We start from the raw sequence: 17,827 nt of genomic DNA on the forward strand, positions 1-17,827 counted from the left end.
TCCACTTAGCTACGGGGGAGCCTGCTGGGCTCTTGGGCCTCGGAGCCAACCTCCTGCCGTGCAGAGCCCAAGCCCCACTCCCAACACGCTCACCCAGGCCCTACCTCCAAACTCCGGAACTCCACACTCCAGAGGCCCTCCTTTGTACGTGCCGCCTCTCGCCTTCCCTTCAGGTCCTAAGCAGAGGCCCCGTCCCTAGGGCCTTTTCCAGCTGGGTCCTGAGCCTAGGCCCCGCCCCACGCTCAAACGTCACCCCCTGACCCGCCTAGGCCCCCCCCTGCCCCAAACCCCCCCCCTGCCCAAGTTCCACCCCCGCCCAAATTCTGCCCCATACAAAGGCTTTTTTTTTTTTTCCTCGTTTAGACTGGGGTTCTGTTTCATCTTGTGGATTCACTGTTGTTGATTCATTTACATTTCTATTTTTCCTAATAAAGCTTTTATTTTTCTAAATTTATTTTATTCTTTATAGTTTATTATTGTTCTCTCTCTTTGGCTTGTTCCCCTGACCTCCCTTTTTCTTTCTTTTTTTTTTTTTCTTTGCTGGGCCATGCAGCTTGCCGGATCTTCACTCCCAGGCTGGAGGTCAGGCCCCAGCTCCTGTGGTGGGGGCTCCAAGTCCAACCCACTGGACTAACAGAGAACCTCAGATCCCAAGAAATATTCATCAGAGTAAGGCCTCCCAGAGGTCCTCCTCTGAACACCAAGACCCAGCTCTATCCAACTGCCCGCAAACTCCAGTGCTGGACGCCTCAGGCCAAACAACCAGTAAGACAGGAATAAAGCCCCACCCATCAAAAAAAATTTTTTTAAATGGAAATGACAAAAAAATATGTTACAGATGAAGAGGCAAGGTAAAAACCTACAAGACCAAATAAATGAAGATGATTAGGCAACCTACCCGAAAAAGAATTCAGAGTAATCATAGTAAACATGACCCAAAATCTGGGAAACAGAATGGAGAAAATACAAGAAACATTTAACAAAGATCTAGAAGAACTAAAGAGCAAACAAACAGTGATGAACAACACAATAACTGAAACTGAAAATACTCTAGAACGAATGAATAGCAGAATAACTGAGGCAGAAGAACGGATAAGTGAGCTGGAAGATAAAATGGTGGAATAACTGCCAGGGAGCAGAATAAAGAAAAAAGAATGAAGAGAATTGAGGACAGTCTCAGAGACCTCTGGGAGGGCATTAAATGCACCAACATTCGAATAACAGGGGTCCCAGAAGAAGAAGAGAAAAAGAAATGGTCTGAGAAAATATTTGAAGAGATTATAGTTGAAAATTTCCCTAACATGGGAAAGGAGATAGTCAATCAAATCCAGGAAGCGCAGAGAGTGCCATATATGATAAACCCCAAGAGAAACATGCCAGACACATATTATTCAAACTATCAAAAATTAAATACAAATAAAAAATATTAAAAGCAGCAAGAGAAAAGCAACAAATAACATACAAGGGAATCCCCATAAAGTTAACAGCTGATCTTTCAGGAGAAACTGCAAGCCAGAAGGGAGTGGCAGGACATATTTAGAGTGAAGAAAGGGATTAACCTACAACCAAGATTACTCTACCCAGCAAGGACCTCATTCAGATTCGATGGAGAAATTAAAACCTTTACAGCAAGCAAAAGCTAAGAGAATTCATCACCACCAAACCAGCTTTACAACAAATGCTAAAGGAACTTCTCTAGGCAGGAAACACAAGAGAAGGAAAAGACCTATAATAACAAACCCCCCCAAATTAAGAAAATGGTAATAGGAACATACATATCAATAATAACCTTAAATTGAAATGGATTAAATGCTCCAACCAAAAGACACAGACTGGCTCAATGGATACAAAAACAAGACCCGTATATACGCTGTCTACAAGAGACCCATTACAGACCTAGGGAACATACAGACAGAAAGTGAGGGGATGGAAAAAGATATTCCATGCAAATGGCAATCAAAAGAAAGCTGGAGTAGCAATTCTCATATCACACAAAATAGACTTTAAAATAAACACTATTACAAGAGACAAAGAAGGACAGTACATAACGATCAAGGGATCAATCCAAGAAGAAGATATAACAATTGTAAATATTTATGCATCCAACATAGGAGCACCTCAATACATAAGGCAAATGCTAACAGCCATAAAAGGGGAAATCGACAGGAACACAATAATAGTAGGGGACTTTAACACACCACTTTCACCAATGGACAGATCATCCAAAATGAAAATAAGGAAACACAAGCTTTAAATGACACATTAAACAAGATGGACTTAATTGATATTTATAGGACATTCCCATCCAAAAGCAACAGAATACACTTTCTTCTCAAGTGCTCATGCAACATTCTCCAGAATAGACCATATCTTGGGTCACAAATCAAGCCTTGGTAAATATAAGAAAATTGAAATCATATCAGGTATCTTTTCCGACCACAACCCTATAAGACTAGATAGCAATTACAGGAAAAAATCTGTAAAAAATACAAACACATGGAGGCTAAACAATACACTACTCAATAACGAAGAGATCACTGAAGAAATCAAAGAGGAAATGAAAAAATACCTAGAAATGAATGACAAAGAAAACACAACCACCCAAAACCTATGGGATGCAGCAAAAGCAGTTCTCGGAGAGAAGTCAACAGAAATACAATCCTACCTCAAAACAAGAAAAATCTCAAATAAACAACCTAACCTTACAACTAAAGCAATTAGAGAAAAAAGGACAAAAAAAAACCCCAAAGTTAGCAGAAGGAAAGAAATCATAAAGATCAGATCAGAAATAAAAAAGAAAAGAAGAAAACGATAGCAAAGATCAATAAAACTAAAACGCTGGTTCTTTCAGAAGATAAACAAAATTGATAAACCATTAGCCAGACTCATCAAGAAAAAAAGGGAGAAGACTCAAATCAATAGAATTAGAAATGAAAAAGGAGAAGTAACAACTGACACTGCAGAAATACAGAGGATCATGAGAGATTACTACAAGCAATTATATGCCAATAAAATGGACAACCTGGAAGAAATAGACAAATTCTTAGAAAAGCACAACCTTCCAAGACTGAACCAGGAAGAGACAGAAAATATAAACAGACCAATCACAAGCACTGAAATTGAAACTGTGATGAAAAATCTTCCAACCAACAAAAGCCCAGGACCAGATGCCTTCACAGGTGAATTCTATCAAACATTTAGAGAAGGGCTAACACCTATGCTTCTCAAACTCTTCCAAAATACAGCAGAGAGATGAACGCTCCCAAACTTATTCTATGAGGCCACCATCACGCTGATACCAAAACCAGACAAAGATGTCACAAAATAAATTACAGACCAACATCACTGATGAACATAGATGCAAAAATGGAAATAAAAACAAAACTAAACAAATGGGACCTAATAAAATTTAAAAGCTTTTGTACAGCAAAGGAAACCATAAACAAGACAAAGACAACCCTCACAATGGGAGAAATATTTGCAAACGAAGCAAATGACAAAGGATTAATCTCCAAAATATACACGCAGCTCATGCAGCTCAATATCAAAAAAACAGTCAACCTGATCCAAAAATGGGCAGAAGACCTAAAGAGACATTTCTCCAAAGAAGATATACAGACTGCCAACAAACACATGAAAGAATGCTCAACATCACTATCACTAGAGAAATGCAAATCAAAACTACAATGAGGTATCACCTCACACCAGTCAGAATGGCCATCATCAAAAATTCTACAAACAATAAATGCTGAAGAGGTGTGGAGAAAAAGGAACCCTCTTGCACTGTTGGTGGGAATGTAACTTGATAAAACCACTATGGAGAACAGTATGGAGGTTCCTTAAAAAACTAAAAATAGAACTACCATACGACCCAGCAATCCCACTTCTGGGTACATACCCTGAGAAAACCATAATTCAAAATGAGTCATGTACCACAATGTTCACTGCAGCACTATTTACTATAGCCAGGACATGGAAGCAACCTAAGTGTCCATCGATAGATGAATGGATAAAGAAAACGTGGCACATACATACAATGGACTATAACTCAGCCATAAAAAGAAACGAAATTGAGTTATTTGTAGTGAGGTGGATGGACACTGAGTCTGTCATACAGAGTGAAGTGAGAAAGAGAAAAACAAATACTGTATGTTAATACATATATATGGAATCTAAGAAAAAAATAATGGTTCTGATGAACCTAGGGGCAGGAAAGTAATAAAGATGTGGACGTAGAGAACGAACCTGAGGACACAGGGAGGGGGAAGGGTAAGCTGGGACGAAGTGAGAGAGCAGCACTGACATATATACACTACCAAATGTAAAACAGATAGCTAGTGGGAAGCAGCCGCATATCACAGGGAGATCAGCTTGGTGCTTTGTGACCACCTAGAGGGGTGGGATAGGGAGGGTGTGAGGGAGACGCAAGAGGGAGGGGATATGGGGATGTATATATATATACATATAGCTGATTCACTTTGTTATAAAGCAGAAACTAACACAACACTGTAAAGCAATTATACTCCAATAAAGATGTCAAAAAAAAAAAAGATAACCAACAAGGACCTACTGTATAGCAAAGGAAACTCTACTCAATATTCTGTAATAGGGGCTTCCCTGGTGGCACACTGGTTGAGAATCTGCCTGCAAATGCAGGGGACACGGGTTCGAGCCCTGGTCTGGGAGGATCCCACATGCCACGGAGCAGCTAGGCCCGTGAGCCACAACTACTGAGCCTGCGCATCTGGAGCCTGTGCTCCGCAACAAGAGAGGCTGTGATAGTGAGAGGCCCGTCCCCCGCGATGAAGAGTGGCCCCCACTTGCCGCAACTAGAGAAAGCCCTCACACAGAAACGAAGACCCAACACAACCCAAAATAAATAAATAAACTCCTACCCCCAACATCTTAGAAAAAAAAAAAATTCTGTAATAAAATATATGGGAAAAGAAAAAGGAAAAAAGGAAAAGGAAGCTAATTTGCTGAACACTGATTTTGTGTTAGGCATAGTAGTCAACTTTCATACTTCTTCCCCTTTAATAATTGAAACAACTATGAGAAGTATGATTAATTTCATTTTCAAAGAGAGAATAACCTCAGTCGGGAACTGAGTAACAGTTGAGTTTGTGGTTTAGCAAGGAGTAGAAACTAATTACTAATACTATGTGACTCCCAAGTGTATTTTATTCTCACTTCACGCTTCTGTAAAGATGCTTGTGTTGGAGGCTCTTGGTCAGTTTTTAAACTTACTACCAATAGTATAACTTGAGCAGTATTTATCAAAGGCAAATACATCTAAATATGTAGCTGGTTTTGCTTACTTCATTCTACCCTGGAAATACTGAATATTCCCAAAAGATAATAAAATATTTAAAACAGTGTTCCATGAAATTTTACTTAAAAAACTAATGGGAATTGGTCTATTAATTCTATCACATAGACCTTAAAGCAATGAAAAGTCAGGCAGGGTAAAATATACAGAATGATGATACTAAAGAGATCAGTGTTAAAATTATCATGTTCATCAATATGCTTACAAAAATGTTTGCATTATTTGTAGATGATATGAAGCTGAAAGCTTTAAAATAGGAGGAAAGAAACTAATCGTAATTGCTGCTACAAGGGTCAAAACAGAAAACTCTTAAATGTTGTTCAACTCATGCAAAATAACCTAAATGGTTTGGGTAAACTGAGGCTGAAAATTTGAAAGTCAATGAAGTAATGGTGAATAACCGCAATAGTAGAAATCAAGGCGCAAAGGCAACTTTTATTCTATTAATTAAATATTTTGAAATATATAGGTTACTACCATAGATTACCCTTATGCTGAGATAAAAGTTTAAAAACAATTTTTGGAAAAAAAATTAATTAAATTTAAGATTTATTTAAACTATGGTTTTAAATGCCCCTCTATTTGGAAGTAAGGGTTATACTCTGTCAACAATACAAGTAAACAAGAGTATCTGCAACTTTCAAAAGTTTATATTATGACATTGACTTATTCCTGGAGACTAGTTTTGTCAGATCTTTTTTCTATGAAAACACAGACATATAGTACTAATTTATTCAAAGATAGCAGGTATCACTTCTGTGGTTTATTTTTAGACACGTTTGTAATATTAAAAAACCAAACCACCAAACCCCAAACTCTCTCCTTTCACTTGTCTGTGAATCCACGGCTATTGAGATACTGTGCTCAAAGCTTGCTCCTTCATCAATAATACCCATGTTAAGGGAGGAGGCAGGGTCCTAAGGGAATAAGTCAAGAAAAATGAATCTTGCAATCACAGTGGGAACCTGACAGACACATCCTATAATAAGCCCCACTTACCTCAGTGCTATTCTTGAACAGTGAAGGGGAAAGAAAGGGAGGGGAAGAAAAAGAAAACAGCCACACACACAAAAAGCACAGGAACTTTACTTATTAGTAAAACATAAGGTCAATAGTAACCAATTGCACATAAATATATTTTGTCATTTCTTAAAAAATTAAAATACAACTAACATTAAAACTTCAACGAAAAGGATGTAATTTTTTGGTGGGTTCAAGTGGAATTTAAAGATCTTATCATGCTTTAGGACCATCATTATGAGGCACAAATATGAGAAGCGCAGTTGTTATTTATGAAAGGAGAGTTCGAATTCGTTAAGCTTCAATTTCCTACCTGTGCTATGAGGCACTTCTGCTGGGGTATTAGCTGGAGCGTGGGCACCGGGAGGAATCTGTATTCCAGTATAGCTGCTTGATGGCATGTTGCTTGGGTCATACGTTGAAGATGACGGCTGAGGTGGCTGACTGGGCAGAGAGGCTGTTCCAGCATCTTCATTTTCCTCAACATCTATTATATAATATACATGCAATGTTAAATGAGGTCCACACAGTCCCTGATTCATGAGGTTTTTGTACGATGGTGCAAAAGTGATAGGAACTCAGTAGAAACCATACTTTGAATTTTGATCTTTTCCCAGGCTAGCGATATGCAGTATAGTACTCTCCGTGATGCTGGGCAGCTGCAGCCACAGCTCCCAGTCAGCCACGCAACCACAAGGGTAAAAAACCGATACACTTACAACCATTTTATTTTTCACTTTCAGTACACTATTCAGTAAATTACATGAGATATTCAACACTTTATTATAAAATAGGCTTTGTGTTAGATGACTTTGCCCAACTGTGGGCTACTGTAAGTGTTCTGAGCACTTTTAAGGTAGGCTGGGCTAAGCTATGATGTTCAGTAGGGTTGGTGTATTAAATGTATTTTCAAATTATATTTCCAGTTTATGATGGGTTATCAGGATATAACCCCATTGTAAGTTGAGGAAGATCTGTATTTTGAAATAGAAATGCCAAATATTCTTATTTTGCTATATGGACATGACAGACATTTGAATGTAATTCTATTTAATGCAATTGATAAGCAGCTTCTCTTAAAATAATTGTTTTAATTTTTTTCCTTTTCTTAAAACACTTAGTTGTGCCTGGCAGTATGATCAACATTTCTTTAAATTAACACTTTCCAACTCTGTAAAATCTTTGCATATATTATATTTTTCTTAAAAATAAATTTTCTTTAAACCCATTCTTTAAATTTATGAAAAATAGAGGACATTTCTGGCAAAACATGTCACATTTATGCTCTCCATAAGAACTCTACTTTCTGACAGCTGCCTTTTACTCAATATTTATTGTTTACTAGCTATTAAATGATTACCTATGTGTTGTTCAACAAATTAATCAACAAAAACAAAGGAATAAAATTTCACATTGAGCTGTCTATGTAGAAAGGAGTAATAAGAGAGCCACTTTGTTGTTCCATATCCAAGTGGATATGGAAACTTAGAGTTTGAATGTTAATAGATATTCCTTCAGTTGAGCCTAAATTTTTTCTAGAACACTTTTTTGTACCAATCATATGGCTTCCTTAAGTATTTTCTGACAATACGGTGACATAGTACTGTTTTCAAAAATTAAGTATACTTCTTTTTTTTCTTACTCTAAATTAACTAAGGTATAGTATCTATTCTTTTTTTACTAGCTCTACTAGAATTAAATTCCAGAATGACAGAAAATTAGACTTTTATTAAACATAATACCTTTTACACCTAGAATATCTTATAAAATTTAAAAACACAAGAGAATATAATGCTACATTGAGAAAAAGAAAAATCAGTTTTAAAGAAGAGTTTTTGCATACATATTCAGATTTAATAACATCCTCTTTTAGAGCCGTAAGCCATTTCTGAGCAGACACTGTTAGATGTTATGACATTAACACCTCATGACACCAGGGTATTTTTTAAATTAACAGGTTGAAAAGTATACAATGAAAATATTCTCCTTTATATCTAAAAGGATTATTAGTATTCTATAGCTAACAATTTTCTACTACCCAGAAGCTCTATAAAAACTGAATGAAAATAATGAATAAAAATTACAAGCTCAATTTAAGCCAATTTTGGGAAAGCAAAATAAAAATTACATAGATTTAATAATCTACAGTATTATAGAGGGCTTAAAACAACCATTTCAGAACAAAAGAGATCAAGATAATAATGAACACTTTCAAGAGAAAAAGGTTAAAAAGTTTAAGATTAGAGAAAGTCACTGATGCTGAAAGAGTGCCTGAAAAACAAAATTGATCACTTATTGGTATTTCAGTGTATCTAGAATGATACCTCAGAAACACTACTGCAAAGTAAAATGATGTGTTTAAAAGAACAAAGATTTTTTTCATGGTGTATTTTCATACATAAGCATATATAAGCAGTGAAGTATCTTTCAAATCAAATGTTTCAGAGTAATTATGAATATTACATGTATTTTTACATTTACTACACATATGTGTATGTACCTTATATGTAATAAGATAACAGAAGTGTCTCTGCTTCAGACTCCAATGTAATATGATTACTAAAGGTGAAAAAAGATTGGTTCCACCTTTGGTTTTAATTCTTAAGCAATCCATTCCCCCTGGGTGATCCAGCATTTTACTTTGGCTTCACTTCCTTTCAAACTGACAACTCCAAAATTCTACTTTCAGCCTTGACCTTTCTTCTGAAATCTTGGGTAGAATATCTAATCGCTATTGAACTTCTTCAAGTAGTAATCACATTAGCATCTCAATGCCTTCCCTTGACTTTTCCCACCAACCTGCTCATCTTGTATTAGCCATTTCTTTGAATGGAATCACCATGCCTCTGAGCACAAAAGCCCAAAACAGGAATCATTTTCTGTTTTCTCCCTCTTGTCTCATATTAAACTGTTCCTTGATCCTATTGATTACACTTCCTTAACTATACTTCCTTCTCTTTATTCCCCCCTGGCCAATAACTTACCCAGATTTTCATTATTTATAATTTGGATTACTGCTCCTGGATTCACATTACAACCTGCAGAATTATCTTTCTCCAATTCACTCTCAAAAACATTTTTCTTCTTTTTTTTCCTTTCTTTCAGTTCTTACAGTTGGCCAGTTCTCAATCCGCCTCCCTGCCCTTGAAGATGCTGTTCTCTTCAGTTGTAGCATCCTTCCCTTTTTTCTTTACCTGACTTAATTAGTTCAATTTATCTTTTAAGACTCAGCTCAGGCACCACTTCTTACCAACATGTACTATAACTGCTTATTAACCTATAGCTCCCCATGAGAATGTAAGCTCTTACAGTACAGGACCATGTCTTATCCAACCCTAGTACCCAGGTAACGCCAACAAAATGACTTTAAAAAAGAAAAAAAAAGTTTCTTAAAAAAATGAATGAAAAAAATGTATAACATTTAAAAAATGCAAGCACAAGGGTATGTCCTAGGAAATGGGAGGTCATTACAAATTTGGGGCTCTATACCATGGCTAAAGCACAGAAGTGTTTCTCATAATGTTGGTACTATGTTCTCAAGGGAAGACTAGATTATGTTAAGTTGATTGGTTGATTGGGACATTTTCCTGGAAGGCTCAATGGGGAAAATATATACGTATTAAGTCTTGTTATCTGGTTGAGGAAAAAATGCATCCACTTAAATGTAGAATAAGAGCATAGACGTTAGAATGACAAAGATTTGGGTTCAAATCCTAGGTTCCATTAACTAGTCATTAGAGCTTGAATAGGGATGCCCAGCTACCAACAGAATTATATGGGGACTAAATTAGATAGTATATGTAAAATGTCTATCACAGTGCCTAACGCCTAGCATGTGCTCTATAAATTATAAATATTATCATAAATTATGAAAATACTCACTTTATTAAATATATATTTTATAAGAAACTATAAATAAATACATAAAATAGCTCTGCAGAAATTCACATGAAGGAAGACTTTTACAGAAAGGCAGGATTCAGACAGGTAAAGAAAGATGAACATTTTAGGAGGGAGAAATGGTTTTAATTAAAGAAAGAGACAAAGGTACTTTCTTGCCGTTAACTTCTATGGATGTAATAAAGGGTTTATATAGGTGTTATGGACTGAACTGTCCCCCCAAAATTCGTATGATGAAGCCGTAACCCCCAATGTGACGGTATATGGAGACAGGGTTTTTAGAGGTAACTACAGGTTAAGTGAGGTCATAAGGGAGGAGCCCTAATCCAACAGGAATGATCTGCGCCTCTCCCCCTCCTTTGCCCCCTCTCCTTGACACTCCACCATATGAGAACAGAAGGAAGGTGGTCCTCTGAAAGCCAGGAAGTAGATTTTCACCAGAAACCAAACTCTGCTGGACCTTGATCTTGGATTTTCCAGCCTCCAGAACTGTGAGAAAATAAATGCCTTTTGTTTAAGCCACCCTGTCTATGGTATTTTGCTATGGCAGCCCTAGTGGACAAAGACAACAGGAGACAGGAGTAGGAAATAAAACTGGTCAGTGCCAGATCGTGGTGAGTCTTGCTTGGTAGGCTAAGGATCTTGGATCTTTTCTTTTGGAAAACTGGAAGTGACTAATGGTTTTGTAAACAGTAGAACTAACATAAAACATGCCTGACTGTGGTCAGTATTAAAGCAGCGAAGGAAGTATGTAAAACATTCCAAAATATTAAATGAAAAAGTGAGAAATAAGGTTGTAGCAATACACTTGAAAAAATCCAATTTCACCGCCATGCTGTAAATAACTCCAAAACTTAACCATGTCTTAGAATAGTTAACTTTAAACACTTAATAACAACTTAATACTACAGTATTCATGCTATAGTGTTAGTAAAAAGAACAAAGGACTTTGAGTAATAATTCAACTTCTGGTTCTCCTTCTCTGTGGTTCCATATTAGGCAGGCCAAAACCCAGAACCTCAATTTCCTCTTCTGTAAAACAGAAATAACACCAACTATCTCTTGGAGATTTTTGAGGGTATGAGATACATGAAAATGATCTGCAAGCTTTAAGGCATTATATGAATGCAAGGCATTTATTATACGACTGCAAGAAGCATTCTATGTGAAAAAGGCTACCTCAAGATTAAACAAGGATATATCATGAAGTGTCCTTCAGGAATAGATAGCAAAAAATTCACTTGAAATGATGCATAAAAGCTTGCTTCTCTAGAAGAGCTGCAAAAATAGTTTACACATAGTATTTATAGGTAGAACTGTAGTGTTGCTTTTTTACTGAGTGGCATTATAAAATTCTAAATAGTCCTCCAAATGAATGAATAAATAAACCAACCAACCAGATGTAGAACAGTGTGTGTATTACCAATTGTGTGAAAAAAGTGAGGGTATATATTCCTATTTACTAGTAATTTATAAAAAATAATCTCTGTAAAAATACACAAAACACTAAAAACATTATTTACTTATTTGGGTTTCAGTAGAATCTGGGAAGATAAAGGGTATGGTGGAAAGGAGAATTTCACTTTATATTTCTTATATACTGTATGAATTTTTAACCATGTGAAAGTATTACCTGCCCCTCTCTCCCCAAAAAACCCACCTCAGGTATATACAAAATAAATTCAGTGTTCTTTGTGGTTTGGAAACATTTTATAGATTAAAAAAGGATTGCCTGTCCCATGTAGGAAAGAAATCTGATTAGAGGCCGGAGACAGATATTAGAGCAGTTGACACAGACAGATATTAGAACAGTTTGGCCTTAATTTTTCACTTGTCCCTAAGTTTATAATTTTACACCTGATTTCGGACCTGATGAAGGAAACAAAATTGCATCACTCCTTCTAAAAACTCTGAATAATAATATATTGAGCAATTATGATTCTACTAAATCATTTTACTTAGATAAATACATACCATTATCTTCTTCAATTCCAACAGGCCCTGCTTGAGGAGTCTCTCCATTCTTTAAACAATTGTGAATATATGTTGCCTTCCACCTTGCATACTTTCTGTGTTTCACATTCTAAAAGAAATATTTTTATGTCAATGTTAGACTGCAGTAAAAAAAGTCAAATAAAAATATACATTATGATGACAATCATACTTCTGTGATAAAACCTATTTTTGCACGGTACAGCTCTGATATATTCTGGCAATCTCCCCACTTTATCATGGGATTCTACCAACTGCCTAGGGCTTGACAGACTTCATGAAAAGCCATCTTCCTCAAGACACATAACTAGTTCTCTTTTGTGGTTTTCTGTTTCAGAAAAGGTCTATAATGGAATTATAGGAGTGTCCTTTCAGCAAAACTGGCAACTTTTATGCACAGGACAGAAATAGGCTAAATTGAATTTAAAATTAAACGTAAAATAACAACATACTAAACGATTTTCACTAAAGAGGGAAAAATTAACCTGTACAAATATATGAAAACAAACAAACAAAAAACTAAGATGCTATAGTGGTTACAGCAAACACATGAACATTAGACCCACAGCTACGCAAACTTGACCTTTTAACTTATGTTATTTACCAGCTCTAAATCTCAGTTACCTCGGTTCTAAAAAGGGGGAAATAATACATCACTGGGTTGCTGTAAAGAGAAATGGAAAATCAGTGAAGAACCAGCTAGTTGCCTCTTCCTCTTACCTGGCTTAAAATTTATGCTACATGCTATAAAGTAAGACAAAAATTTGCTTTAAAAATACAAGAGTAAAATCTGTTAGAATTTCGGATGGACTACTGATTTTCAGTTTATATTTTCATTTGACCTTTATTATAATCATGGACCAGTGGCACTGCTAACACCTGGGAGCTCGTTAGAAATGCAGACTCTTCTAGCCTACCCCAGACTTCCTGAACCACAATCTGCACTGCATCAAGGCCCCCCAGGTGATCTGTATGCACATTAAAGTTGGAGAGAACACATGACTTTATTATGTTGAAAACAACTGTAATTTGCCTTTTGTAAAGATCCACTAAGTCATCAATAACTACAAGTACTGCATACAGTCCAGATACTTAGTTTTCTGTAATGTGAGATTCTCTACATACTACTATAGATAAGTAGTACAACATACAGAAACCTAAAGAAAAGTAACCCTTCAAATTACTGAATTTGTATATTTAACTTCTCTTATAAAACAATCCTCTCATATATTCCATTTTTTTAAAAGTTCCATACGTTGATTTTCATTTTCTTCCAGGTACAATTATATTTTGCTCCACTTCCCCTTACCACTTCCCCTTACCTGGTCCTTACCACAACCTTGAAATTTAGGCAGGTCATGTTTTACTCACACTAAGGCTCTGAGACATTAAAAGACTGACTCAATGTAAATACAGATTAACCTGGCATTCAAGGCCTTCTACATTGTGGACATGGCTTCAGTCTCATTTCCTACCATTTCCCTCAAACCAGCTGGGATTCTGCCTCACCTGCAGTCTTTCTCATGCTATTCTCCCTGTCTCATACAGTTTCCTCTTCTGCCAAAAGTCTCCTCTTCTCTTAGGTTCAGTTCAAATGTTTATTCCCGTATGAGCTACCCTGACTCCCAGCAAGTCAACAGCTATTTATCATTTACTCAAGTCAGGCACCATGCTAAGTGCTAGAGGTAATGGGATGAACAAGTTAGGCATGAGAATTGGAGTCCAACGTGAAAGCCAGGCAATAACTTCCATCACTAAATGTGACACCTGTATTATACCTGAAGTCCATAATATTTTCTTCATCCTTTTCTCTTAGGATTATATAATTCGAACATTATAGAGATGAGGAAGTGGCATTACAAAAGTAAAATGACTTATCCCATGTCACACTAGTAGTCAACCCAGCCATTCAATTTAGGGCTGTTCTGGTAAGCTACAACTAGCAAACTGCAATTTGCAATTTAGACAGGAATATATACAATAAGGGAAAGTGTGCTTTTTTAAATTATTTTTTTAACACCTTTATTGGAGTATAATTGCTTTACAATGGTGTGTTACTTTCTGCTGTATAACAAAGGGAATCAGATATACGTATACATACATCCCCATATCCCCTCCCTCTTGCGTCTCCCTCCCACCCTCCCTATCCCACCCCTCTAGGCAGTCGCAAAACAATGAGCTGATCTCCCTGTGCTATGCGGCTGCTTTCCACTAGCTATCTATTTTATGTTTGGTAGTGTATATATGTTGATGCCACTCTCTCACTTTGTCCCAGCTTACCCTTCCCCCTCCCCGTGTCCTCAAGTCCATTCTCTACATCTGTGTCTTTATTCCTGTCCTGCCCCTAGGTTCTTCAGAACAAAAAAATGGGCTTTTAAATGTTACTCTAAATATAATCATTTTGAAAGTAAATGAATAAATTGCTTAGGAAAGTTTAAGTTACCTTCTTTTGGAGTCTTTTAAAAATGAGACAGACTTTCTTTGGTCTGAAATACTTTAACATCGTCTAAAGCCTTAATTGGGTAAGTCGTATTGTAATGACTTTAGAAGGTTCCTTCATTCCTAATTTCATAGTATGAACAGTGTAGAGACATTTAAACCACGTTGGGTTCCTTCATTAGTATGTGAAGTTTAAAAAACATTACTCTAACCTGAAATGGGTTCATTTTAATAAATAACATTTAAAAAAACTTCCCCAAAGCAGATAAATCAACACAACAGTTTGATTTTTATTCCACACTATTTCCAAGACATCGCTAGAAACTGGTGCTTAAATTCTGAGATTCTGGCAGTTGTAACTCAAAACTAATTCACCTTTTCATTGTTTTCTTTAAAATAAAGGATGCTAAATATTAAACAATATTTGAAGAGAAGAATTTCAAGATGTCAATATTTTTGAAATTTTTTAACTTATTTTGGCTGATTAGACATCCTTTCTGGGAAACAGGAATTACAAAAAGAACTTTTACTTTTGTCCCTGGCCTCTATGTTCCTGTTTTGTAACTGGATTGATGAGAGTCACTGACAACTGCAAATTTTAGCCACTGAGTCAGCAGTTAAATAAGAATTTTCATTTAATTTTTAAATCATTTGCACTCGCTACACTGAAGAATGACTGGCCAGCAAACACCAATCATACATTAAAGCAGGGGTTCGCAAACCTGGTGCATGTAAGAATCATATTAGGGTGTAATAAAAAAATTAATTCCTGGGACTTCCCTGGTGATCCAGTGGTTAAGACTTCACCTTCCAATGCAGGGGGTGTGGGTTTGATCCCTGGTTGGGAAACTAAGATCCCACATGCCTCATGGCCAAAAAACCAAAACATAAAACAGAAGCAATATTGTAACAAATTCAATAAAGACTTTAAAAAAATGGTCCACATGAAAAAACAAAATTCCTGGCGCAAATTATAGAAAACCTGATATAAATCATTCTCCATTAGCATACCAAAAAGCCACCTTGAAAGAGAATGCTTTATTTTTTATAACATCTTTATTGGAGTATAATTGCTTTACAATGGTGTGTTAGAAAATGCTTTATATTAGCTGTCTCCAATTCTTCCTCTTGAACCCCTCCTAGTCAAGTTTTTATCCCTAGCATGCACTGCAACTGCTTTTGTCAAGGTTAAGGATTACTTCTCTTGCTAAATCCAAAGTTTAGATGTCATCTTACTTGCCCCCATTAACGTGGAAAGTTGAGTACTCCCTCCTCCTCGCAACCCCCTTTTCACTTGCTTTCCCGGTCTTCTGGTTTTGCCTCACTGGGTGTTCCTTTTCAGACCTTCATAGTGATTCTTTCTCATCTCCAGGGTGGGGAGTGCCACAGACTTCAGTTCTTAGACTTCTTTTCTTGTTTTCAACACTATACCTTGACGACCTCTTCCAGTCTAATGGCTTTAAATACTGTGCGGTCAACTCCCAAATTCATATTCTCTGCTCAGACCTCTCTTCTGAACTTCAAGATGTATACATTCAACTCAGCATTTCACTTGTACATCTGATAGCTCAAAACATCCAAAGTTCAAAACCGATTTCAGATCTTCCCGCTACTCAATTCATTCCTCCACGTCAGTAAATGTCTTGTAGTTGTTCAAGCCCCAACCTTTGAAGTCATTTTTGAGCCCTCTATTCCTCTCATATTCTACCAATGAATCTTAAGTTCTGTCAGTTCTACATTCAAAATGTATCCAGTTTCTCACCATGTCTTCTATTGCAATTTCTGGTCTGAGCCACCACTGCCCTCACTTTGATTATTAATAATATACTAACGGTGCCCTTATTTCCACCGTTGTCCATTATAATGCAAGTAATAACACTTTAAAGATAGCAGTCAAATCCTGTCAACTCTATTTGAACTCCCCTTCCCCACCGTCACCTGCCAGCACTTTCCTCACTCTAGATTCAGCCACGTTGTATTCCTTGCTATATCTTGAACTTTAACAGGTACCTGTGCTGTTCACAAATCTTTGCACTTTCTCTTGTCTCTTCCTGGAACATCTGAATGATTCATTCCCTTACTTCTTCAGGGCTTTGCTAAAATGTTGCCTTCTTAGTGAGACACTCCCCAAATACTTTATTTAAATTGACCTTCCTATCCCTACCATGGGATCCCTACCATAATACTTACCATATGACATACTATACATTTTATGTGTTTATTTGCTTATTGTCTGTCTTCACCAGAGGAATGTGATAACCACGAGGGCAGGGATTTAATCCACTGCTGTATTACTACTGCCTAAAACAGTGTTTGGCATGTAGTAAACATTAACAAATATTTGGTGAATGAATGAATGGACAGTAGATTCTGGAATCCATTTTTTTTTTTTTAAATCAAGTACCACAAACGATTCTGAAGCTGGCTGTCCTAGAACGGCACTAAGAAAAATACTGAACTGGAGTGAAACACTTCTTGCCAACAAATAAATGTGAACATTAAACTTCAGTACACAGTTTCACTTAAGCTTGCAGGGAGGGGTCGGTGGATAGGGTGAAGGGTGTCCTTGAAACCCCCTGCATTATATGAAAAAAAAGCAATACACATATGCATGGGAGAGAAGCCACAGCTTTCATAACATTTCAAAGTAGTTAGTGACACAAAAGAAAATAAGAAGCTCTAAGCTGGTGGTAACATCACAGATAACACATTTATACTCTTAGGCCCTCAATTCTCCCAAGTATATTACACAAACAAGGGCTCTATATAACTCCCAGGAACACTGGACACAGCACAATGAGAACCACTTTAAAAATACATATTCAACAAACTTACTATCATGATTCAAATATTAAAGTGTTATCACAAATAATATGTATTTCCTGGAGACTTACTCAAAATTTTTATACCTTTATATTTTTCAAAGCAACTAGAATTTTATAAAACAAATTTTAAAAATGAGAGTAAAACTGTACCAAAAAATCTTAACTATAATACACAAATACTTAAATTTACTCTATTTTTATAATATTTGAAAGGTACACTCCAATTAGCTGAAAGATATCCAAAGAAGGTATGAACATTAACTATTTAAAACTTAATCCACCAGGGCAAGAAAAGAAGCCAATGCTATCTTCTGGGGGAGAA

General features: G+C 36.4%; 1 protein-coding gene across 1 annotated transcript in view; it reads right to left on the bottom strand.

Moving 5' to 3' along the window:
• Nucleotides 1–17,827, bottom strand: part of VTA1 (vesicle trafficking 1) — a 65,983-nt gene that overhangs the window by 14,062 nt on the left and 34,094 nt on the right. The window contains exons 5-6 of the mRNA XM_024739412.1: nt 12,224–12,332; nt 6,663–6,836 (exon numbers count right to left, since the gene is read on the bottom strand). Coding sequence (XP_024595180.1) covers nt 6,663–6,836; nt 12,224–12,332 — 283 coding nt within the window. The remainder of the gene's footprint in view (nt 1–6,662; nt 6,837–12,223; nt 12,333–17,827) is intronic.

This window comes from Neophocaena asiaeorientalis, unplaced genomic scaffold (genome assembly GCF_003031525.2).
Source record: "Neophocaena asiaeorientalis asiaeorientalis breed wild unplaced genomic scaffold, Neophocaena_asiaeorientalis_V1.1 scaffold162, whole genome shotgun sequence".
Classification (NCBI taxonomy): Eukaryota; Metazoa; Chordata; class Mammalia; order Artiodactyla; family Phocoenidae; genus Neophocaena; species Neophocaena asiaeorientalis.